Source organism: Zootoca vivipara, chromosome 9, assembly GCF_965207765.1.
Source record: "Zootoca vivipara chromosome 9, rZooViv2.hap1.1, whole genome shotgun sequence".
NCBI classification, from domain to species: domain Eukaryota; kingdom Metazoa; phylum Chordata; class Lepidosauria; order Squamata; family Lacertidae; genus Zootoca; species Zootoca vivipara.
The window spans coordinates 26,485,233-26,503,660 of record NC_142592.1 but is presented as its reverse complement, the minus strand read 5'-3'; the positions used below and the strand labels follow the sequence as shown (position 1 = coordinate 26,503,660).

General features: G+C 44.5%; 1 protein-coding gene and 1 long non-coding RNA gene across 5 annotated transcripts in view; one reads left to right on the top strand and one right to left on the bottom strand.

Annotated features, from left to right (window-relative positions):
* TBC1D30 (TBC1 domain family member 30) overlaps positions 1 to 15,542 on the bottom strand; it is a 41,427-nt gene extending 25,885 nt beyond the window's left edge. For 2 of the 4 annotated variants that reach the window (XM_035127405.3, XM_035127406.3), the window contains exons 1-2: positions 15,082 to 15,542; positions 10,464 to 10,628 (exon numbers count right to left, since the gene is read on the bottom strand). In XM_035127405.3, the coding sequence (XP_034983296.3) occupies positions 10,464 to 10,628; positions 15,082 to 15,421 (505 nt within the window). In that variant the 5' untranslated portion in view covers positions 15,422 to 15,542. Of the gene's footprint in view, positions 1 to 1,556; positions 2,109 to 10,463; positions 10,629 to 15,081 lie in introns of those variants that run through there. The other 2 variants (XM_035127410.3, XM_035127408.3) reach the window with 2 other exon arrangements.
* On the top strand, positions 913 to 6,874 carry LOC148684577 (uncharacterized). The gene is made up of 3 exons (XR_015945932.1): positions 913 to 1,085; positions 3,009 to 3,155; positions 6,715 to 6,874. It is a non-coding gene; the product is annotated as an uncharacterized LOC148684577 (long non-coding RNA).
* Positions 15,543 to 18,428: the final 2,886 nt, after the last annotated feature.

Below are 18,428 nucleotides of genomic sequence, written 5' to 3'. Positions count from 1 at the left end.
TGACATCTTAGACATGGGGAAATATAAAAAGACTGCAACTTTTGGAAATACTGGCGTTGCTTCTGTTACAAGACAAATACTAAGAAATGAAAGGGTGGCCAGACACGACAACTTCTCCAATCAATCACACAACCATTCCTTCTAAATTTCAAACAACTATATTGAACTAGGAAAGAAATAGTGTTACACACACAAACTACTTCAATATAATATAACCAAAGGAGCCCTGAAGCTTTAACAGCCTTTCCAGTATAGGCCCTACAAGTGATGTCATCGCTAATAGGGAATCTGTTTGCATTTGATGCAAGGCTGTTGGTGCATTTGCACCACGCTCCCTGTACCCTCCACAAATGTGTCTTCGCTTAAGCCAGGCAACAAAGTTGGATTTGTCTGACTATTGAGATTTAAATTTCCAACAAGAATTAAATCACTGCTTTCAGCAGCCCGCTCCTGCCTGCAATGCTTTCAAGCACCTGGATAGCTCAGTTGGTTAGAGCAGGGTGCTGATAATGCCAAGGTTGCAGGTTCAATCCCGGTATGGGACAGCTGCATATTCCTGCATTTCAGGGGGTTCAACTAGAAGATCTTCGGGGTCTCTTCCAACTCTACAATTCTGTGATTCTACAGTATATAAATATACACACAAGAGAGAGAGAATTAGTCTTCTTCTACCTGTCGGTATTGGATACCTCTCGGGTACTTCCAGAGGTTGTCTATACTCCCCATTCTAGATATCTCTCCATACGCTAAATAACGCACAGATGGCTAGGCATCAGGGCACTTCGCCCTCAGTCATTCTTCTGCATCGCCATAGGCCTGGTCTTCAAAGTGCAGGATAGGTACTCTAAGCATAAACTTAAGAATTGCATCCAGAACAAAGACACTGTGCTAAAGAGTCACGTGGGCTGGAGTCAGGTGGAAAAACAGATCGAGCGAAGGGACGCTCTACCCTTCAACCAACCCGACGTTCTAGCTCACAGGACATTCCCAGGGGACCACTCTGGACTGGACGGCTCTACACCTTGAAGCGCCGCCCATCCTTCCGAGATGCCACCACGAGATCCCCTGCTAGGGGCTCGGAATCGGTAGGCAGTTTCCTTCTGGCCCTGTCTGCCAGTGCCAGGCCTGGAGAAGCTATCCTCAAGCCGCAGCCATCCGTGCTCCCCGCCCAAGGCGGCGCCAGAGCCTTGCCCTCCGCAGCGCTGTAGCGCCCGGCCGAGAGGGCGGCGGCGCTCTGGAGCCTCCCCAGCCAACCCGGACGGAGGGCGCGCTTCCTACCCGAGGGTTCCATCTGCGCCCCTCCGGCGTCGCTGGGGAACGTCTCGAAGGAGCAGCGCCGGGCATTTCCTCGTACGCACGCACAGGCTGCCAGTGGCCGCCCCCACCTTCCCCCAGCAGCTTAAGCGATTAAAGCCTGCCCGGGTTAAGCCCGGCTAAAAGGCATCCCAGAAGCCGCATGCCCTTCTCCCCACGGCAGCCGCTTTTTCAAACAAAGGCGGGAAAAGCAAGGGTCTCCAGGGCGCCCGGTTGGCGCCAAGCAGGCAGGCAGCCCTTACCCGGCTCCAACGTGCAGAGGAGACGAGGCGCGGTGCGCGAGATGCAGCTGCGCTTCTTCAAGACATTGCTGAGGATGGTGCCCACCCCGCCGCCGCCGCCGGTGCTCTGGCGCTTGAGGCAGCGTCCCCCCCGGCGCAGCGAGGTCGCCAGCCTGTCCTGCCTCATGGCTCAGCCCGGGCCGCAGCCGAACCATCCGCCGCGCTCGCCTCAGTTCAGCAGCCGGCGGGTCGCGCGCGGCTGGGCTGCAGGTGCAGCGCGCGGCTTTCCCAGCCGGTGACGCAATGCCCGGGCCTTTCGCGCAGCCGGGCTCCGGGCGAGCCGTCTCTCGGCGGCAGGAGCCGGAGGCTGAGGCTCCCGGGGGAGAGCCTTAAACGTGCCAGGCGGCGAGGAGGGCCAGGCGTGGCGGAGGAGGAGGAGGGCGCCGCGGGGGCGAAAGGCGGCCGCCGCGCTTCCCTCTAGGCTGGAGGGGGCATCTGCAGTGCAGAGAAGAAGGCAAAGGCGAGGCGCGGGCGAAGGGAGAGGGAGAGAAAGGGCTGCTCCCGCCCACAAGCGCAGCAACATCACAGGCGCGAGCCGGGGGGGGGGGGAGCTGGGCGGCGGTTCCTCCTCCGGCACCGCCTGCTAGCAAGCAGCCCGGGTTTAGAATAAACGGGAGGCGGCAGGGATGCCAGCAGCATCTAAAGAGCGTCTTAAAAAAAAAAAGCTGAGGACGACACCAAGGCAGGCTGCAATCCATCCGATTTGCACAGCCTGTCCTGAGGGAGCTGCAGAAGAGTGGTTGCCATCTGCTTAGGCACGCACAACAACAAGGAGTGCCAACTTGAATAAATGTGGGCAGGGGGGCAGGTGAGCCCTGACCCACATAATCAAAGCACACCATAATAATAAAATATTTCAGGGGGCCGCTCCCCAACTGATGGGCATTGCCATTCAAATGGTGTGCATTGGCTCCTATGACAACGTGTCTCTCCCATTGTTGATTAAGATGCTGCTGTTCTTTGCAGCATCCTTAAAAACATTGAAATGGGGGGGCGCTTCCAGTTTAGGTTTCAGTCTAATTGCTGAACATAAGGCGGCTTTGTGTTACCCCCTTTGCACAGAAGGCACCATATGTGCCACAATGGGATGGAATATGTTATAGCAGAAGACGCTTTGCAGGTATTATATGCCGAAGAAATCTATAATAAAGAGAAATTCAAAGTTCCCAGGGCCTTTCCATCTTTTCCCTCTTTCAAGATTCCATCCTCTGTGCTAGTGAACCATTTCGGCATCTATTTTCAATATTAAATTATATCTGTGCCAGTAACATGTAATAACTGAAGAAATGTCAGACACATTCAAGAGTCACTTTAAGGTCAAGACTTCTGCCAGAGCTGAAGCAGGAAACCTTGGGCTGCATTGCATACCCACCTCACTGTTTGATATACATATGTACATTATTTTCCTTTCAGAAACAGTACAAAGCTCAGCGCAGTTGGATTTACCAAGGACCAGAAGGATTTGCACCATAAAGAACTTGCAACATTCCTGCTTGCAGCAGCCTGACAACTCATTGCACAGAACTGGAAAAGTCTGGACTCACACAGTGGAGAAAAAAGGTATGGACAATAATAATAATAATAATAATAATAATAATAATAATAATAATAATAATTTATTATTTATACCCCGCCCATCTGGCTGGGTTTCCCCAGCCACTCTGGGCAGCTTCCAACAGAAAAATAAAACACAGTAATCTATTAAACATTACTGTGTTTTATTTTTCTGTTGGAAGCCACCCATTAAACATATAAAATGCATTAGATAACACCCAGGACTCAGGCAATTTTACTGAAATATGGCATCCATTTATATCATTTTCTATTGATAACACAGAAACCTGGCATACATATGCCTATGCCTGGATAAATCTTTTTCCTTAACAAGGATGTTAATTGGAAAAGGAGGGGGAGAAGAGGAAGGGAGGAAATACCCCCCCCCACACACACACACCATTTATTCTTGCTTTGTACCAAACTGAATAAAAATATAAAGCTCCGTGAAAGTTTAACTTCTTCAATCTAGTATGGCATGCTGGAGCAAATTCATACAGCTTACATCAAGTTTTTCCTGTAATATGTGCCCTTGGTATTGTATGCACTCCTTATGCACCATATGAGATGGAGGCTGACATGGTGAATCAACAACTCCAATGTGAACTTCTGGTGTGGCAATCACACCACATGCATACATAATAAAAGTGTGTCCCAGATCTGAAAAAGTTTGAAGATAAATGTTCTGTTTTTTGGTAAGTCATTATCTGTCATGGGTGCAGGGAGACAAGAGCATTCAAATTAATCACCACCACCATCCTACGGTGCCTGTAGCTACTTATCTCAATCCATCATAGCCTCTTTTCTGTGCAGTGTACTGACACTAAACAATTTGCGCACCCTGGTTCGAAACATTTTTTTCATTAGAACTATCATAAGCTGCAGAATGCCAGACTGGATCTGTCAGTCATATCAAGGTGATACTCCTAACCTGAAAAGAGCAACACAATTCATTTCAACCTTTCAAGAAAAAAAAGAGACTGGCTAATTGCTATGTTTTCTAACAGGGTTTAGCTAGGCTCTTTCAAACAGAAATGCAGTGGGTGGTTTTTGTTGTATTAATACAACTGCTCCCTATTCCTCAGCGACAGCAAGTCAGTATTTGCTTTTCTTGTTCAGGATAGTCAATTCATTCACCGTGGTAAAAAGCAGGTGTAGTAATTAAGTACAGCAAACTGTTGCCCTTTTTGTCCTACATAAACAGAGAGCACATATGCAGCAAAGTGCAGCGTGACAGCTTTATTTTTCCGACAGAACACTTTCTGCAAGCCTGTAAAATAAATGAGTAACTAAGCTTCCCAGTACAAGATGTTTATGATGCTATCATATTATATGAGATAAATAAAAGGTCCTATCACACCAGGTTGGGCAATAAATCAACTGTACACATAATAAAATGTACATAGAATATAGTTAATTGTGGCTTTTGTTTTGACTGGGATTATTCCTTGAAAAGCCGCCCATTGCTATTCATACGTAAGTGCATTGTTAATTTTGATTACAAAGGCTATATATTCTTCTGATAAGAGGATGACCAAAACTCGAGTATAAATTATTAAGTTCTTTTACATGTTTTTATACAGAAATCTTTGAACCAGCCCCAAAACTGTACAAATAAAAAAGAAATTGCTTTCATAGCCACCCATTAAAAGTACTGGAAATGGCTTTCAGGAAAATATGTCATTGATCAAAAGTAGCCTCAAAACATACACTGAAGATATTCAGATAATAAATATAGCCAGCAGGTCTCACCCACCTTTCCAGATTTATATATAAATTTCCATCAAGCCTAAAGATATGTTTGGTTTACAGGGCCCAGCACCAGGTGAGGTATCAGAGCCCCTAATCATATTAAATGTTCTGGAGTCCATATTGGCCTATTTATGAGATTTTTATTCTGCTCTCCCAAGGCAGCCCAGGGTAGCAAACAAGAGCAAAAGACTATGAATGTTAGCTTGTTAGGTCAAGGAAAGGGATAGAATAATTCTAAGTTTAGTCCCTGCAGAAGTTGGCTATTAATCATGCACCTCCCAAATGCTTCTCCCACTCTGCTCTCCACAAACGAAATACCCACCTACATAGGATGGCTGCCATATAGACACCACTTAAATTGCTCCTTACAACAGTGCAAAGAGTCAAAACTTTGTGTATAAGCTACAGTACAGCGCATGAACAGCTCACCATGCGTACAGCAGTGAAAAGCTCGTTCTACGCAACAGCAATCATAACACGTAAACCAGGCCTAAGAATTACTTGTTGAGCAGCAGTTCTCAAGTTGTATGCACCACTCTTGGGTGTGTACCTTGAATAGTGCTCTGTTCCCTTGAAACCCAGGAGCTTAGGTTAGTTAAAGGAAATGTATTTTGGCTAGCTTTCGAAAGCTATTCTAAGCAATTAGATCCAGGTTGTTTTCAGGAAAAACTACCCAACAGAGGCAGGAAAGGAACATGGTATATTAGAGGGTAGGGAGAAATCATCTCTATTCCCACATACTGTATCCCATTTGCAAATTGTTTTAACATATTATCTGCAGAGTACGCAATGCATTATTAATCCCACCTTTGAAAGATTCCCTCCCCCCTCTTGCCTAAATATAATTATTTGCTTAACAGCTCGTATAAAACTGCACTTTAGCATGCTATTGACTAGCGTAATCAGTCCAGACAGCTATGTCAGATGCAATAAAGGTTTACTATCCAATTCTAATAAACGAAACAGTGTTATGTGCTGTCCATGAAAAAGATATAATTAGATCTAATATAAGAACTGTGCAAGTTGCTTTTCATCTCTGCAAAGTACATTTCATGTCCTTAGTGCTGAAAATCAAAGTTTTGGGAATTGTAGCACCTTATGGGCCAACACTGGCATGCCAGTCAGAGGTTCCCCACATCTGGAGTATGGCATACAGGACTGTAACGGCTGGGGAGAATGACAGAAAATGGGGTTGGTTGCCTTGCACAAATGGAAGTGCTTTCCACTATCACAGCATACAGTTCATGGATCATTTGTGTGGCTGATCATGCTTACTTTGGTCACCATCACTGACAGATTCTTGCCCCTGGAGAATTTGTCAAGAGGGAATCCAGCTCTATGGTTGAAACAGCTATTAGGCTTGATGGGAGGGAGGAAGTTGTTCCCCAAGCCTCATTGTGAGAGGAGGGCATTTCCCTAACATGGGGTAGGATTAGCCTCTCCCTCTCCCTCTCCGATTATGACCTCTCTGCCCAAAAATTCCCCTGCGTGCCAGTTAGGTTTGAAAATAGCCTTCTATCAGCGCTTAAGAGTTTTTGGTGATTAAGTGGCATATTCACATTGTTAAATAAAATAAATAAAAATATATTTTGTCTCCAAAGCCCTGCCTCATATGAAAGAAATACAGCAATGCTGCAACTTTATCGCAGGAGGCAAAAACTATCACAGCAAAATTGTTCCAGTTCAAACAGAACAGATTGCCTAATTCCTAGCAGTCTTGGTGCCGTCATGTCTAAAAATACACATTCATGCCGTATTTTTTAATTAATGCGTTTGATCCACCAGTCTTTCAAATATTTTTCTTCCCATTTAGGTCACCACACAGTTCTCATGCTGTGAAAGATGGGAGAACGTGACATGAACTGAGTGCGAGTTACAGAATTTATGTAGGAGGGGTAGGATTCTTCATTTCGCCCACACACAAAGACTGCATAACCAAAGTTGTGAAAATAAAGCTACTGCCTCCAATTGAATGTTCAAGCTGTTGGGTGGCAAGTCATAAAAGCCAGCTACTGTAAGTAATACGCAAGCAACAGGAGACTTCAAAGGGGACGGCAGGAGCCAAAGAAAGCACAATTAGTTTTTCATACAAACTGCTTGCGAATTTTAAATGATGGAATGGGTCAGGAAAGGGAGAGCTAACATTCAAAACAAAACATCCAACTGACCAAGCCGTCTTGCACATCCAGCCAAGAATACTATACTAGCTCTCTGGGTTCTAGCCAGCCTTTGTAACTCCAGTTTCAAGGTTAAGGTCACATTGTCCAAGGTACTGCTATGGCAACCTCTTCGGCAGTGGCACAGAAATCCTTTGAACAAGGGGCAAGCAAATGTGTTCAGCACAGTGACACTGAAAGCCTGCCAAAATGTCATGACCGATTTGCATATAATGTCCATAATTGACTCACTCCACAAATGCACCGGAGACCAAGTGTACCAGGTGGCCGTTTTGTACCTATTGCACAATATCACACTATCAGGGTCTCTTCTGCTCAAATAGAGAAAGGCTTCCATCCGAAAATACATTGTTACCCATATTAAGAGTTGGAAAACATTTCATCAGTCGACCAGCTCATCTTCACTGTCATTCCTTCAGTCTTCTACTGTAGGGATGGAAACTGCAGCTCTTGAGATTAGAAATGGATGAATCTCCCAATTCTGGTTTCTCTCAGGGTGTGGTTTCTCTCACTCAGCTTTTGTATGGGTGGAAGGTAGCTCATTGTAAGAGTTGCAAGAGCTGCTCCACCCTTTCCTCCAGCCCACTACCACCACCACTGGTTGACCTTGATGGAATCTAGCTCTCAGACTGAAAACACTTGCCCATCAAGCTGTCAGCCAGTAAAATGGAGGCTGTGGTTGCCAATCCTAAGAGGTCTTAGAACCCAATAGTATCACAATAGTGCAAGCAGGTGGACTTAGGGGTCAGGATATGCAGTGGTAGTTGTTACTGATGCCATGAGGCTACTTGCTTCTGTGAGATCCTGGGATGAAGCAGACTCAGTGGCTTCCAGCTTATGGACAAACAAGAGAAGACATAGAAGTCCCACTGATATTTCTGCAGATCCCTGTATTATAGCAGCCTAGCAGAAGCAGTTTCTCCTCCTCCTTACTGCCACAGGAATACAGATGGGTAGAGTGAACACAGCTGCCACAAGCTTCAAAGCCCCAGCAGCAGCATTTCACAGTGTCTGTTATATAGAGAACATGGAACAAGTGGGCTTGTTTCCCTTGACCCAACAGTGCATGTGTGCATTGTGCATTTCCCTTGACCCAACAGTGCATGTGTGCATTGTGCAACAGTGCATGTGTGTTAACTTAGTGTAAGGGACAAAAGGTACAGAGACCCCCCTTCCATCCTGAGGAGTAGTTCCTCCACCAGCAGCAGCGCCAGTGGGGAGGGGGAAGAGTCCAGTGGGGAAGGAGGAAGTAGGGGACAGAGCTCTGGCAGGATAGCAGAGCCTCTGTTGCACGTGAGAGAGGAAGAGAGAGCGGGGGAAAGGGGGGGAAGCAAAACAGGGAAAGGAGACCCTCTTTCCCTCCGGTTCCGGAATTACGCAGGAGGAAACGCGGAAGGAGATTTGGGGTGCCCAGACTCTTATGTTGGAAGAAAACGCAGGAAGCGCCATTCCAGGGTTCTGACCCAGACTGAGAACATGTACCCTGTACAGCTCTAGCACTGTAAATAGCCTGCACACAATAAAAGCATGAAAAGGCAACGGTTTGGAGAGTCGTTACTCTAGAGTAGTCGCAGCGCCTCCTCTGTGACACTTAGCTACCAGAACCACCTTCCCATAAAACATTTCCTGAGTGGGAGAGAGTGTTGCACATGATTCTAAGCAGCTACTTTACTCGGATGTAGAAAACTTCATCTGGCTCTCCACTCAGTCACAGAGACGGAACATGAAGATGCACACATCAAAACAAGACAAGTCCCTTGTAGCATATATATATATATATATATATATATACATATACATATACATATACATATACCGTATATTTTTAAATGCATGCACTTAAAAGCTCATTTTAGTGCAGTGTTCATGCCATTTCATTTACCGTACCTGAATATAACAAACTGCCATGCTGCATGTTAATAAAAAAAAAGATACAAGACAAAAAAAAGTTAGCTTTAGAAAATTTCTGAAGAACAACCTGTGATACATTTTATACACAATACTGCTGAATTGAAACTTGTAAAAAAGGCTAATTATGTGTGCATACTAGCTGTGGCCCCAGTGGTAATCCCTTCTTCCCTAAACTGCCACTACAGGAGTTTCTGAAGAACCATTTTGTTCTGAGGGAAACAGAGAAACAGAAGAACTTCCTCCTTTTGTCTTTTCTGCCTTACTGTAACACTTACTGTCTTACTGATCTTCTGTAAACTGCTTTGTGGGGCCTACCAAATGGTAGATGAATTCATAAAGCAAATGCACAGGAGGTTTTGCATTTTCAGTTTTTAATAAGGGAATTGCGTAATTGAGGTCAGATTGTTGTACTTCAGGCCTTTTAAAGTTTGGTGCCATATGTCTGAAACTCTCAGAACTATGTGTGGGCACAATCTGCGTAGCCACAATTAAATCATTTCTGTCCTGCTGATTTTAAAGCATAGCCTGAACTCTTTGCCAGCATGTCATCGGGACAAACAAAGGTTCACCATTACTGAATTTGACCTTATACATGAAACTCACTTTATGACTGGACTGTGTCTCCTTTAAATGCATACCTCCTCTTTTTTTTGGACGCCAGGATCAATATTTTTCTTTCCTAGGCTATTAATGTTAATAACTTTAAAAGGCCCTTGAAAATATTCATACTGAATATTTTATCCTTCATGGTTTTTCTTTTATGGCACAAGCTGTCTTGAGAATTATATCTTGAAAGGCAGGGCCAAAATGTCTTTTAAAAAATAAAACTTATAATCTACTCCATGGGTAGGCAGACTAAGGCCTGGGGGCCAGATCCAGCCCAATCGCCTTCTAAATTGCCCGCGGATGGTCCGGTAATCAGCGTGTTTTTACATGAGTAGAATGTGTCGTTTTATTTAAAATGCATCTCTGGGTTATTTGAGAGGCATAGGAATTTGTTCATTCCCCCCCCCAAAAAATAGTCCTGCCCCCCACAAGGTCTGAGGGACAGTGGACCAGCCCTCTGCTGAAAAAGTTTGCTGATTCCTGTACTCCTATGCATATTAACTTGGAAGCATGTCTCATTAAGTTCAGTGGATTTACTTCCTAGGAAGTATGGTTTGGATGCAGACCTAAGAAGTCCTCAAGTAGAAGAATCTGACCTAAATTTCAAAATTCTTTTTTAAAAACTGAAAATGAAAAAAAAACCTCCTGTTCAAGTATTGGACAGAGCCTGCAAAAACAAATAGAAGAAAACCATCTCAGAACAGCACTTGCCTGTCTCCTTCCCTTACATATATGTTTATAGAAACCACAAATATTTTTTTTCTTGTGCTAAACAGCATTTTCAAAATACTACAACAGTAAAATGGCATTTCAAAATAAGCTTACAGAGCGCCTAGATGACAGCACACAAACACACAAGGATACTTACGCCGTTTCTGGGAAACTGCTTGCAAACAGGCTGTTACAATATCACAGTTCTTCTGCACTTTGTGCAAAAGCCTGTCCTTTTGTTTCAGAAGGCGAAGCAATTTTGCCGACTGAACACAAATTCTGTAATTCAGCTCGCGTATTATAGTTGTCAACTCATTGGTATCTGTCAACAAACAGAGAATAAAATTAGCCTGCGCCGGCTGAAACCTGTAACCTGAGAACACATTTCTCCCTATGGAAAGCACCAGGGGTTTCGCCCCTAAAGGTTCTTATCCTGTAAACTGGGGGTGGAAAGTCGGAGTCAAATTTCCATCAGCCTCAGCCTGTGCACCCAATTATCAGGGAAGATGGCTGCTGGAGTCCAGCAATATCAGGAGGCTCAAAAAATTCCCCACCACTGCTATAAATGCATATTCTTGGGTAAATCCCCTGCCACACTCTTAAAGAGTTCATGTTGTGTTACACCTTAAGAGGTTTATAGTAAATGATGGATAACAAGCTATTTATTATCAGGTCAATACTTTGCTCAAGACTACCCCCAAGGTAATGTATAGCAGTAAATCCACAAATTAAAGCAATGGAAATCAGTAAAATAATTGAATTATTAAGAGACAATAATCACAACTGTGTGAGAATTTCATCTGCAGTTTTATATACCCATGAACTTGAGAACACGTTTTCCAAATTATTTTACTAAATTGTTCAGGCTCCTTAGTATACTATAAGTATCTCCTTCAGAAGGATTTAGCTATTGGCAATGTTTGACTAAAGTAAGCCAGTTTGGTGTGGCAGTTACATTGTTAGATTAAGACCTGGGAGACCAAAATTCAAATCCCCACTCAGCCATGAAGCTCACCTTGGGCCAGTCATTCACTCTCAGTCTAACCTACCTCACAGGGTTGTTGTGGGTATAAAATTGGGAGGAAGAATAACCATGTAAATCACATTGAGCTCCTTAGGGGAAAGTTGGGATATAAATGTAATACAAACATACATATTTCATTTCCTATTCTTTCTCCATGACAAGTTCATTTGGCATCATAAGGACTTTGTAAAAAGCCCATACTGTATTTTTCATTAGCTGCAAATATTTAATATATATGGTTTGCTGGTAACTTAGCTTCTTAGATTAGAAATCTTTGAACATAAATTCACCTGCAAAGAAAATTGTAATCTTTAAAACAGCCATTTTATTTGCATAGCATGCACCCTCTAGTGGGCAAAAGCAGGTAAAAGAAATCAGCATTTAAGTTAACAGCTGCTTGCCATTCATGAAATTAGCTAAAACAAATAAAGAAGGTTATATCTGTAATCAGTAACAGTGGACAACCCTTAACCCTTTGAGAAAGAACACAGCAGAGAACAGGGAGGATGGCATTGAACAGGGATATTATCTGCATGCAGAACGTAGGAACTGTATTGTGATGTTAACAGACATTGTAGTATGGACCTCACTGAAATGGCCCTTTAAAATTTCAGTACTGGGATATCGTTCAATGTAATGACAAGAGACTTATTTAAAAGAGTACTTATCCTACACAACTGGTGCTGATGACCAGAGAAAGAAAACCAGAGGTAGAGTTTCAGGTGCTATGGGGAAACTTGATTGAACACACCCACTGAGAGAATGATCATAATATTTATATACGGTAGTGCTTTTTCAGTGTTCAAAATGTTTCACACAAGCTGTCTCAGTTGAGTTTACAACGAGCTTATAGGGTATGTCACCATTATGCTGCCCATATTGTAAATACAGCATGCTGAGAGCACAAAGCCACCGAATATTAGAATCCCACTCTTTCCGGCTGAAAAGACTCCATGAGCAGGTTATGAAAGGTTGATAAATAGACTTACAAATCTAAAAATACAGTACATAAAATGAAGACAAGGGAGGGAGGGAAGAGATGAAAGCTTTAAGCAAGTGAAAAGGTAGATCACCAGAGAGAAGGACAAAGCAGGCAAGCTGAGAATCTGTGGATCAGAGTTTGGTGTGTTGCAGAAAAATGTCACTTTAACCAATAAAATTATTATTTTTAAAATAAAATTAAGTCAACAGATCAACATTCAGTTGTCGTAGTAGCTGGTAGATCACAGTTTTTAACTCTTATCATGGCAGTATTTTCTAATGAACCAGGAGTGCCACGCATCACCAGTAATCAGGACAAAACATCTGTAAGGTAATGGCCAACTGCAATCTATTAATTCCTGTTATAGATATTCACATGCAGGACAATAAAATAAATATGCTTTTAGGAAACTACTGTCCATAATAAAGCTATGAACAGATCAGAGTAGGCAATACTAGGCTAGAGTGACATATGATCTTACTCAGAGGCAGCGTCCTATCAGCATATGAGGCAGATTGTGTCTCTACCCAACTCAGTACTGTCCACTCTGACTGGCAGCATCTCTCCAAGGCAATGCTGCACCTTGCTGTGCAATGTATTTTAAAAGGCCACATTTTCAACCTGGACCACTACTATTGAAAGATTACCCTTCTTTTAAAAATTGTACGGCTCTCACAGCAATTGAATTCATAACCCTGGCATTATTAACACCACATGCTATAACTATCTGAGCAAATGAGCCAGGTTCAGATGACCCATGGAGACTGTCGGGGGCTCCCAAGCCTTAAATTAGGAATCCTAGCACAAAGGCCCAAGACAGGCTTGAGTCCTTCTCTCAATCCCTCCCCTCAGAGTGATGGAACGGCACAACAGAAGCTATGGCTAACTGTCCAGAAACAGTTAATGCTTCGGGACCAAAGCAAAAGAGATGGTACATCATAACATCTTTCTCAGAACCTAGCTGAATTAGGAAACAATTATGAAAACCATATTGGCCTGTTTAATTGCTGTTGCAGAGGAAACAGATTTTACCCTCTCCTAGAACTGTCTCTTTTAGAGTCTTAGGTCAGCATAAATTTGTATTAGCAATCTCTGTAAACTGTTTTAGCATATTAGCTTCTCTAGCTTAACAAAAGTGCCAAGTTTGTTGCTGATTAAGTATAGATCTGGGACGCAGGTGGCACTGTGGGTTAGACCACAGAGCCTAGGGCTTGCGAATCAGAAGGTCGGCGGTTCAAATCCCTGCAATGGGGTGAGCTCCCATTGCTCGGTCCCAGCTCCTGCCAACCTAGCAGTTCGAAAGCACGTCAAAGTGCAAGTAGATAAATAGGTACCGCTACAAGCGGGAAGGTAAACGGTGTTTCCGTGCACTGCTCTGGTTCGCCAAAAGTGGCTTTGTCATGCTGGCCACATGACCTGGAAGCGAGATGAGCACCGCAACCCCAGAGTCGGTCACGACTGGACCTAATGGTCAGGGGTCCCCCCCTTTACCTTTAAGTATAGATCTACTTTGCCCTTCTGAAAAACAGAAGCTGGGAATCTAGCTTAGGGAGTTTATGTGGTACTGTAAGAGGTATAAACAGAAAAGGTGAGGGTATGAGATGACAGAGAAGCAGAGGCATATGTAACCTGTTGAGGTAAGAAAAAATGTGCTGATATGCACCCAGCATTAACATCTAAACACCTAAGATGAACATGAAGGGCTATAAAAGTTTCAGTTTAACAACCTATGACAATATGCCAAAATTGCAAGCAAGGATGTCATAGCAATTTACAGTCAAGGCGTAAGATCATCCCTGCTGGTAAATATTTACTTACTTAACATCAGTATTCAGGACATTAAGAAAAGAAATTGATAGGTTGATTCCTCACTGTTCTATTTTTTATTAAGACTTCCCTTATTTTGCTTGCTTCATCATCCATGGCTATTCTGTGGTCATCCTTGATTGAATGTACAGTACCGTAGCTAAAGTGGCTGCAGCACAAATTTAGGTCCCAGTTTTAGAATACAACCACAGCAAATCTTCAGTAAGACTTGTCAACGGAAAAAGCAGCAGGAAACATGAGATGGGAGTATCCTTTTCCGCTAACAATCTGTCATAAACCTGCATGGGAGGTAAGTTTGTGAAATGTGCACCCACTAGTGTTGTTTTTGGGAAAGCAAACATGAAAAAGGGCTCCAAAAGAATGACGAGTAAGGAAAAGAGGAAAGAAGACTGTTTGGTTAGCTGAAAGTAAACAGGATTTTAAAAAATGGGACATGGAAGCAGATATGAGACACAGTCAGAAAAATCCTGAGGACAAATAGGAAGAGAGGAAAGTCTTGAGCAGTCCTAATTCAGTCGAAGAAGAGGGATGGAGATGAATGCAACAGGCGCACACACGGAGCCCAGTATATCTTAATCAAGGCTTTTTTTCAGGTGGAGCTGACGGGAGCTCTGGCACCTTTCAGGTAGGCGCCATTGCCATTCCAAGAGAACAAGGGAGAAGATCATGCTGAGCCCTGGCACCTCTTTTTCTAGAAAAATGGCACTGCTTAGAATATATGAGTAACAAAATCACCCTGCAAGGACAACCTTGCCAACTCTTTTCACTTTCTTGGCAGTGCTCTCGTACAAATAAACAGAAAGCCGACCGGTGCAGTGCAGCATTCCCCGCCCGCACCACGGAGATGCAGAGCAGGACCTCATCACCTGTTGACTTTCTGGCTGCCAGGAAGAAGCAGGGAACACCCCCAGGGCAGGGTCCATCCTTGCCCGACCCTTTTACCTTTCTGCGCCAGGTACGTCCTCTGGTGCCGCTGGCCCGGCCTTCGCCGCAGCTCCTGCAGGAAGCGTGACTCGGCGCTACTGCCCCTGCCGCCGGGGAAGGCGTCGGAGCCGGCGGACGCCTCGGTGGAGCTGTCCACGCTGTCGCGGTGGCGGGCGCGCCCAACGCTGTACAGCTCGGTCAGGAGGCCGTTCACCAGCGAGGAGGCGCGGCTGCGCGACAGCGCCTCCTCGCTTTCCTCCCCTTCTTCTTCCTCCGCCGGGCTGTCCGCGCTGCTGCACCCCCCGGCCCGGCCCGGCTGCTCCACGGGGTCGCCCAGGTCCACCTCGGCGAGCTCCATTTCCCTCGCCCGAGCAGGAGCAGCCTCGCGGTGCTCACTCGCGCCTCTGCCAGGCGGCTGAGGGTGGCGCGCGGCGAGCCGCCTAAGCGGTGGCACATCACAGGGCCAGAGTTCCGGGTCCGGCCCATTGTCCTCGAGACGACGGGGGTGGGGGGAAGAGGAGGGAAAAAGAAACTCCCTTTTGTAAAGGAGGCTTTGCGCAGGTCACATTCATCGGTGTCCCCTGGAGAATGGAACGCGCCGTCCTGTTACGTTCTGCAGCAGGTCTGTGGCTTCCAAGCTCCCCCGCGCGGTGCACCTGCTGCTGCTGCTGCTGCCGCCGTCGCCAGCCAATGGGGTCTCCCCAAATCACCGCTCTGGCGCGAACTTCCCAGGGAAAGAAATGGCTTACGGAGGAAGTGTTCGTCGAGTTTGGTTTTTGTCAATTTAAGGGTTCCAGTCCGTTTTTGTGGTTTGCTTCTTGGGTCGCCAGTGTTGGCATCCCAGCATTCAGGGTCAAAACCCTACCAAGGTGGCTGAAAGTCACATTCAAGCACGTGTTTGAAAGCGCGATTTATTTACGTATATATATGCCACTACTGCGCCCCCTGTTTTGTTAGCCCAAAAATGGGAAACGAGCGAAGAATGGCAACTTAAGCTGATGGAATATACGCAGCTTGCAGACTTAACACAGAATAAGAGAACAAGAAGAACATACGTTTAGAGAAGATAGGAAAGCGTTTATTGAAAATATGGGGGAAATTGTGTACATTTGAAAACGCTGGCAGCATTAAGATAAATTCAACAGTGTAAATAAGTTTTGATGGATGTAATAATGGAATACTGAATGGTTTAGTTTATGTAAAATATGCAGGAATTTATGTTATGCAAAATGAACCATGGAAAGAGAAGAAGGGGAGTTGTTGATATTTTAAGGTTGTTTAAATGAATATTCTAAAATGTAAAACAGAAAATTTAATAAAAATTATAGAAAAAGGGAAAGAAAGCGCAATAAAGAGTTTGGACTGACTAGGAAAGCATCTGTCCGGATCCTTCCTACAAGATATAGGTGATGGCAGGTGGCCGCAGGGAGGTGAGGGGTCCAACTGCAATAGACCTGGAGGTCATTGTTGCCTGCCTCCAATTCTCTTCTGGAATTTAGAGCAAAGCATAGGAGCCAAATCCAAGGAGCCAAGGTCTTACCCAATAAAATATTTGAGAGGGCTGGGCTCCTCTCCCCCTCCAAAGTTTTGGGCATTGCCATTCAAAGTCTGTGTGTGCGCCTTGTGATCAATTATTTGGGATGGGGCGTACCTGTCCGTCCCCATATTTTATTCAAGTTGGCATCCCTTGAAATTAGTAAATTAGTACAGCCAAAACCCAGGATGATCATGTTACTGCTCCTTCCTTCTGGTATGAATTGTCATGGTGTTTGTCTCTTAGAACTGTCTCAGTTAAAAAGTTAAAAGCTGTCCCAAACAGGATCGGAAAACAGCAGTGGCAAAATTGCCAAAAGTGTGTGTGAGAGAGACTGCAATCCTAACTCCACTTTCTTGGGAGCCCCGTTGAATTGAATAGGACTTATTTCTTAGTAAATATGGTTAGGCTTCTGCTATCATTGTTTCTTTATTATTAGTATGCCAACTGACAATAATATTTCATGTATCTTATGAGTAAGGCCGTCGTTCTCAAAAGTTAACAGTGATGCTGAAGTTTCACAAGCATACCTCCTCATCACAATGCTGCAGTGATTTTTTTTAAAAAAAGCTATGCCTGGTGAATATTGTCCTGCATGACAACTCCCAAAGAATCTTAACTCTGTTTCTTTTGGGAGTATGGGCCAGTGATTAAGGCAGATTTCTGCTAAAATGTCCTGCCATCCTTAATTCACATGTGACACTGAAGTTCTCTCTTTAGACCTCAGTTATGTCAGCACAGGAGTATTAATAGCCTTCCTTGCAAAGTTGGATGACATACTAATCACTTTATAAACATAGGGAGAGCCCTGCTGGATTAGACCAATGTTTCACCTTGTCCAGGCCAACCAGTTTCTCTGGGATCCCACAAATAGGACCTGAAGGCAACAGTTCTAGCATAATAGCAGTGGAGGTGAGCCTTTGACCCCAAATTAAACCCATCAAGCCTTTGGCCTGCGGCATGATTTGGTTCAAACAATGTCCGTGTGTCCATCACCTGACATCATGTTACTGCAGATGCTGGACACAGTGGACAGCTTAAACTGCAGCATCAAATTGAAAAGGAAAAACTAGGAACACATTCTAAGTGTGCTCTTGAGTTTTCCTTTGCAACCTCTAGTAAAATCCAGGGCTTTTTCAATCGGCACCTTTTTCTGTTGCCTCTGTGGACAGAAAAAAATACCACATTCAGAAAGTGCTGAGTTGCAACTGGAAAGGGAGAATCAGGAGCACACTAGGTGTGAAGCTGAACTGTCAAAGTGCCCCATGGAGAACAGGCCAGTTCTGTATTCAGCCTTTTGGCTGGATCTACTTCCCCACCCGTGAATTAAAAGGGAGAGAAAATAATTCCACCCACTTTCTCCCATACAGGACATAATTCGATAATCCTCTACTGTGTCACCCCTTCCAGTATGTGTGGCACAATTATTTCGAAGCAAGTCCTACCATATCCAAAGTAAGCAATGTCTAGAGCTCCCTCTCTAGAAAATGTGTTTAGGATAACAGCCTGTCTCACCTTCGCAGCCTCCCTAATCTTATTTTGGTGCTGACTGTTCAGGCAGCAGAGGGCGCCTCAACATCTTGAATTGAAGACAACTTCAATTCAACCACAGCCAGCATTGCACATTTTAAAGATTGCTTGGGCAATGTCAAGATCAGAAGCTGGGGCTTCCAGCCAAGCCTGAGCACAATTAAATTAAGCGTTGGCTAAGCTTTCTGACTGTCAAAGATAATTGTGCTGTTTATGTGTGACAAAATGGCTGCCCTAAATGCACCAAATGATGAGCAGGAACACTGCAGGCAGCTATTTGCAGTGTTTACCTTTCTGAACC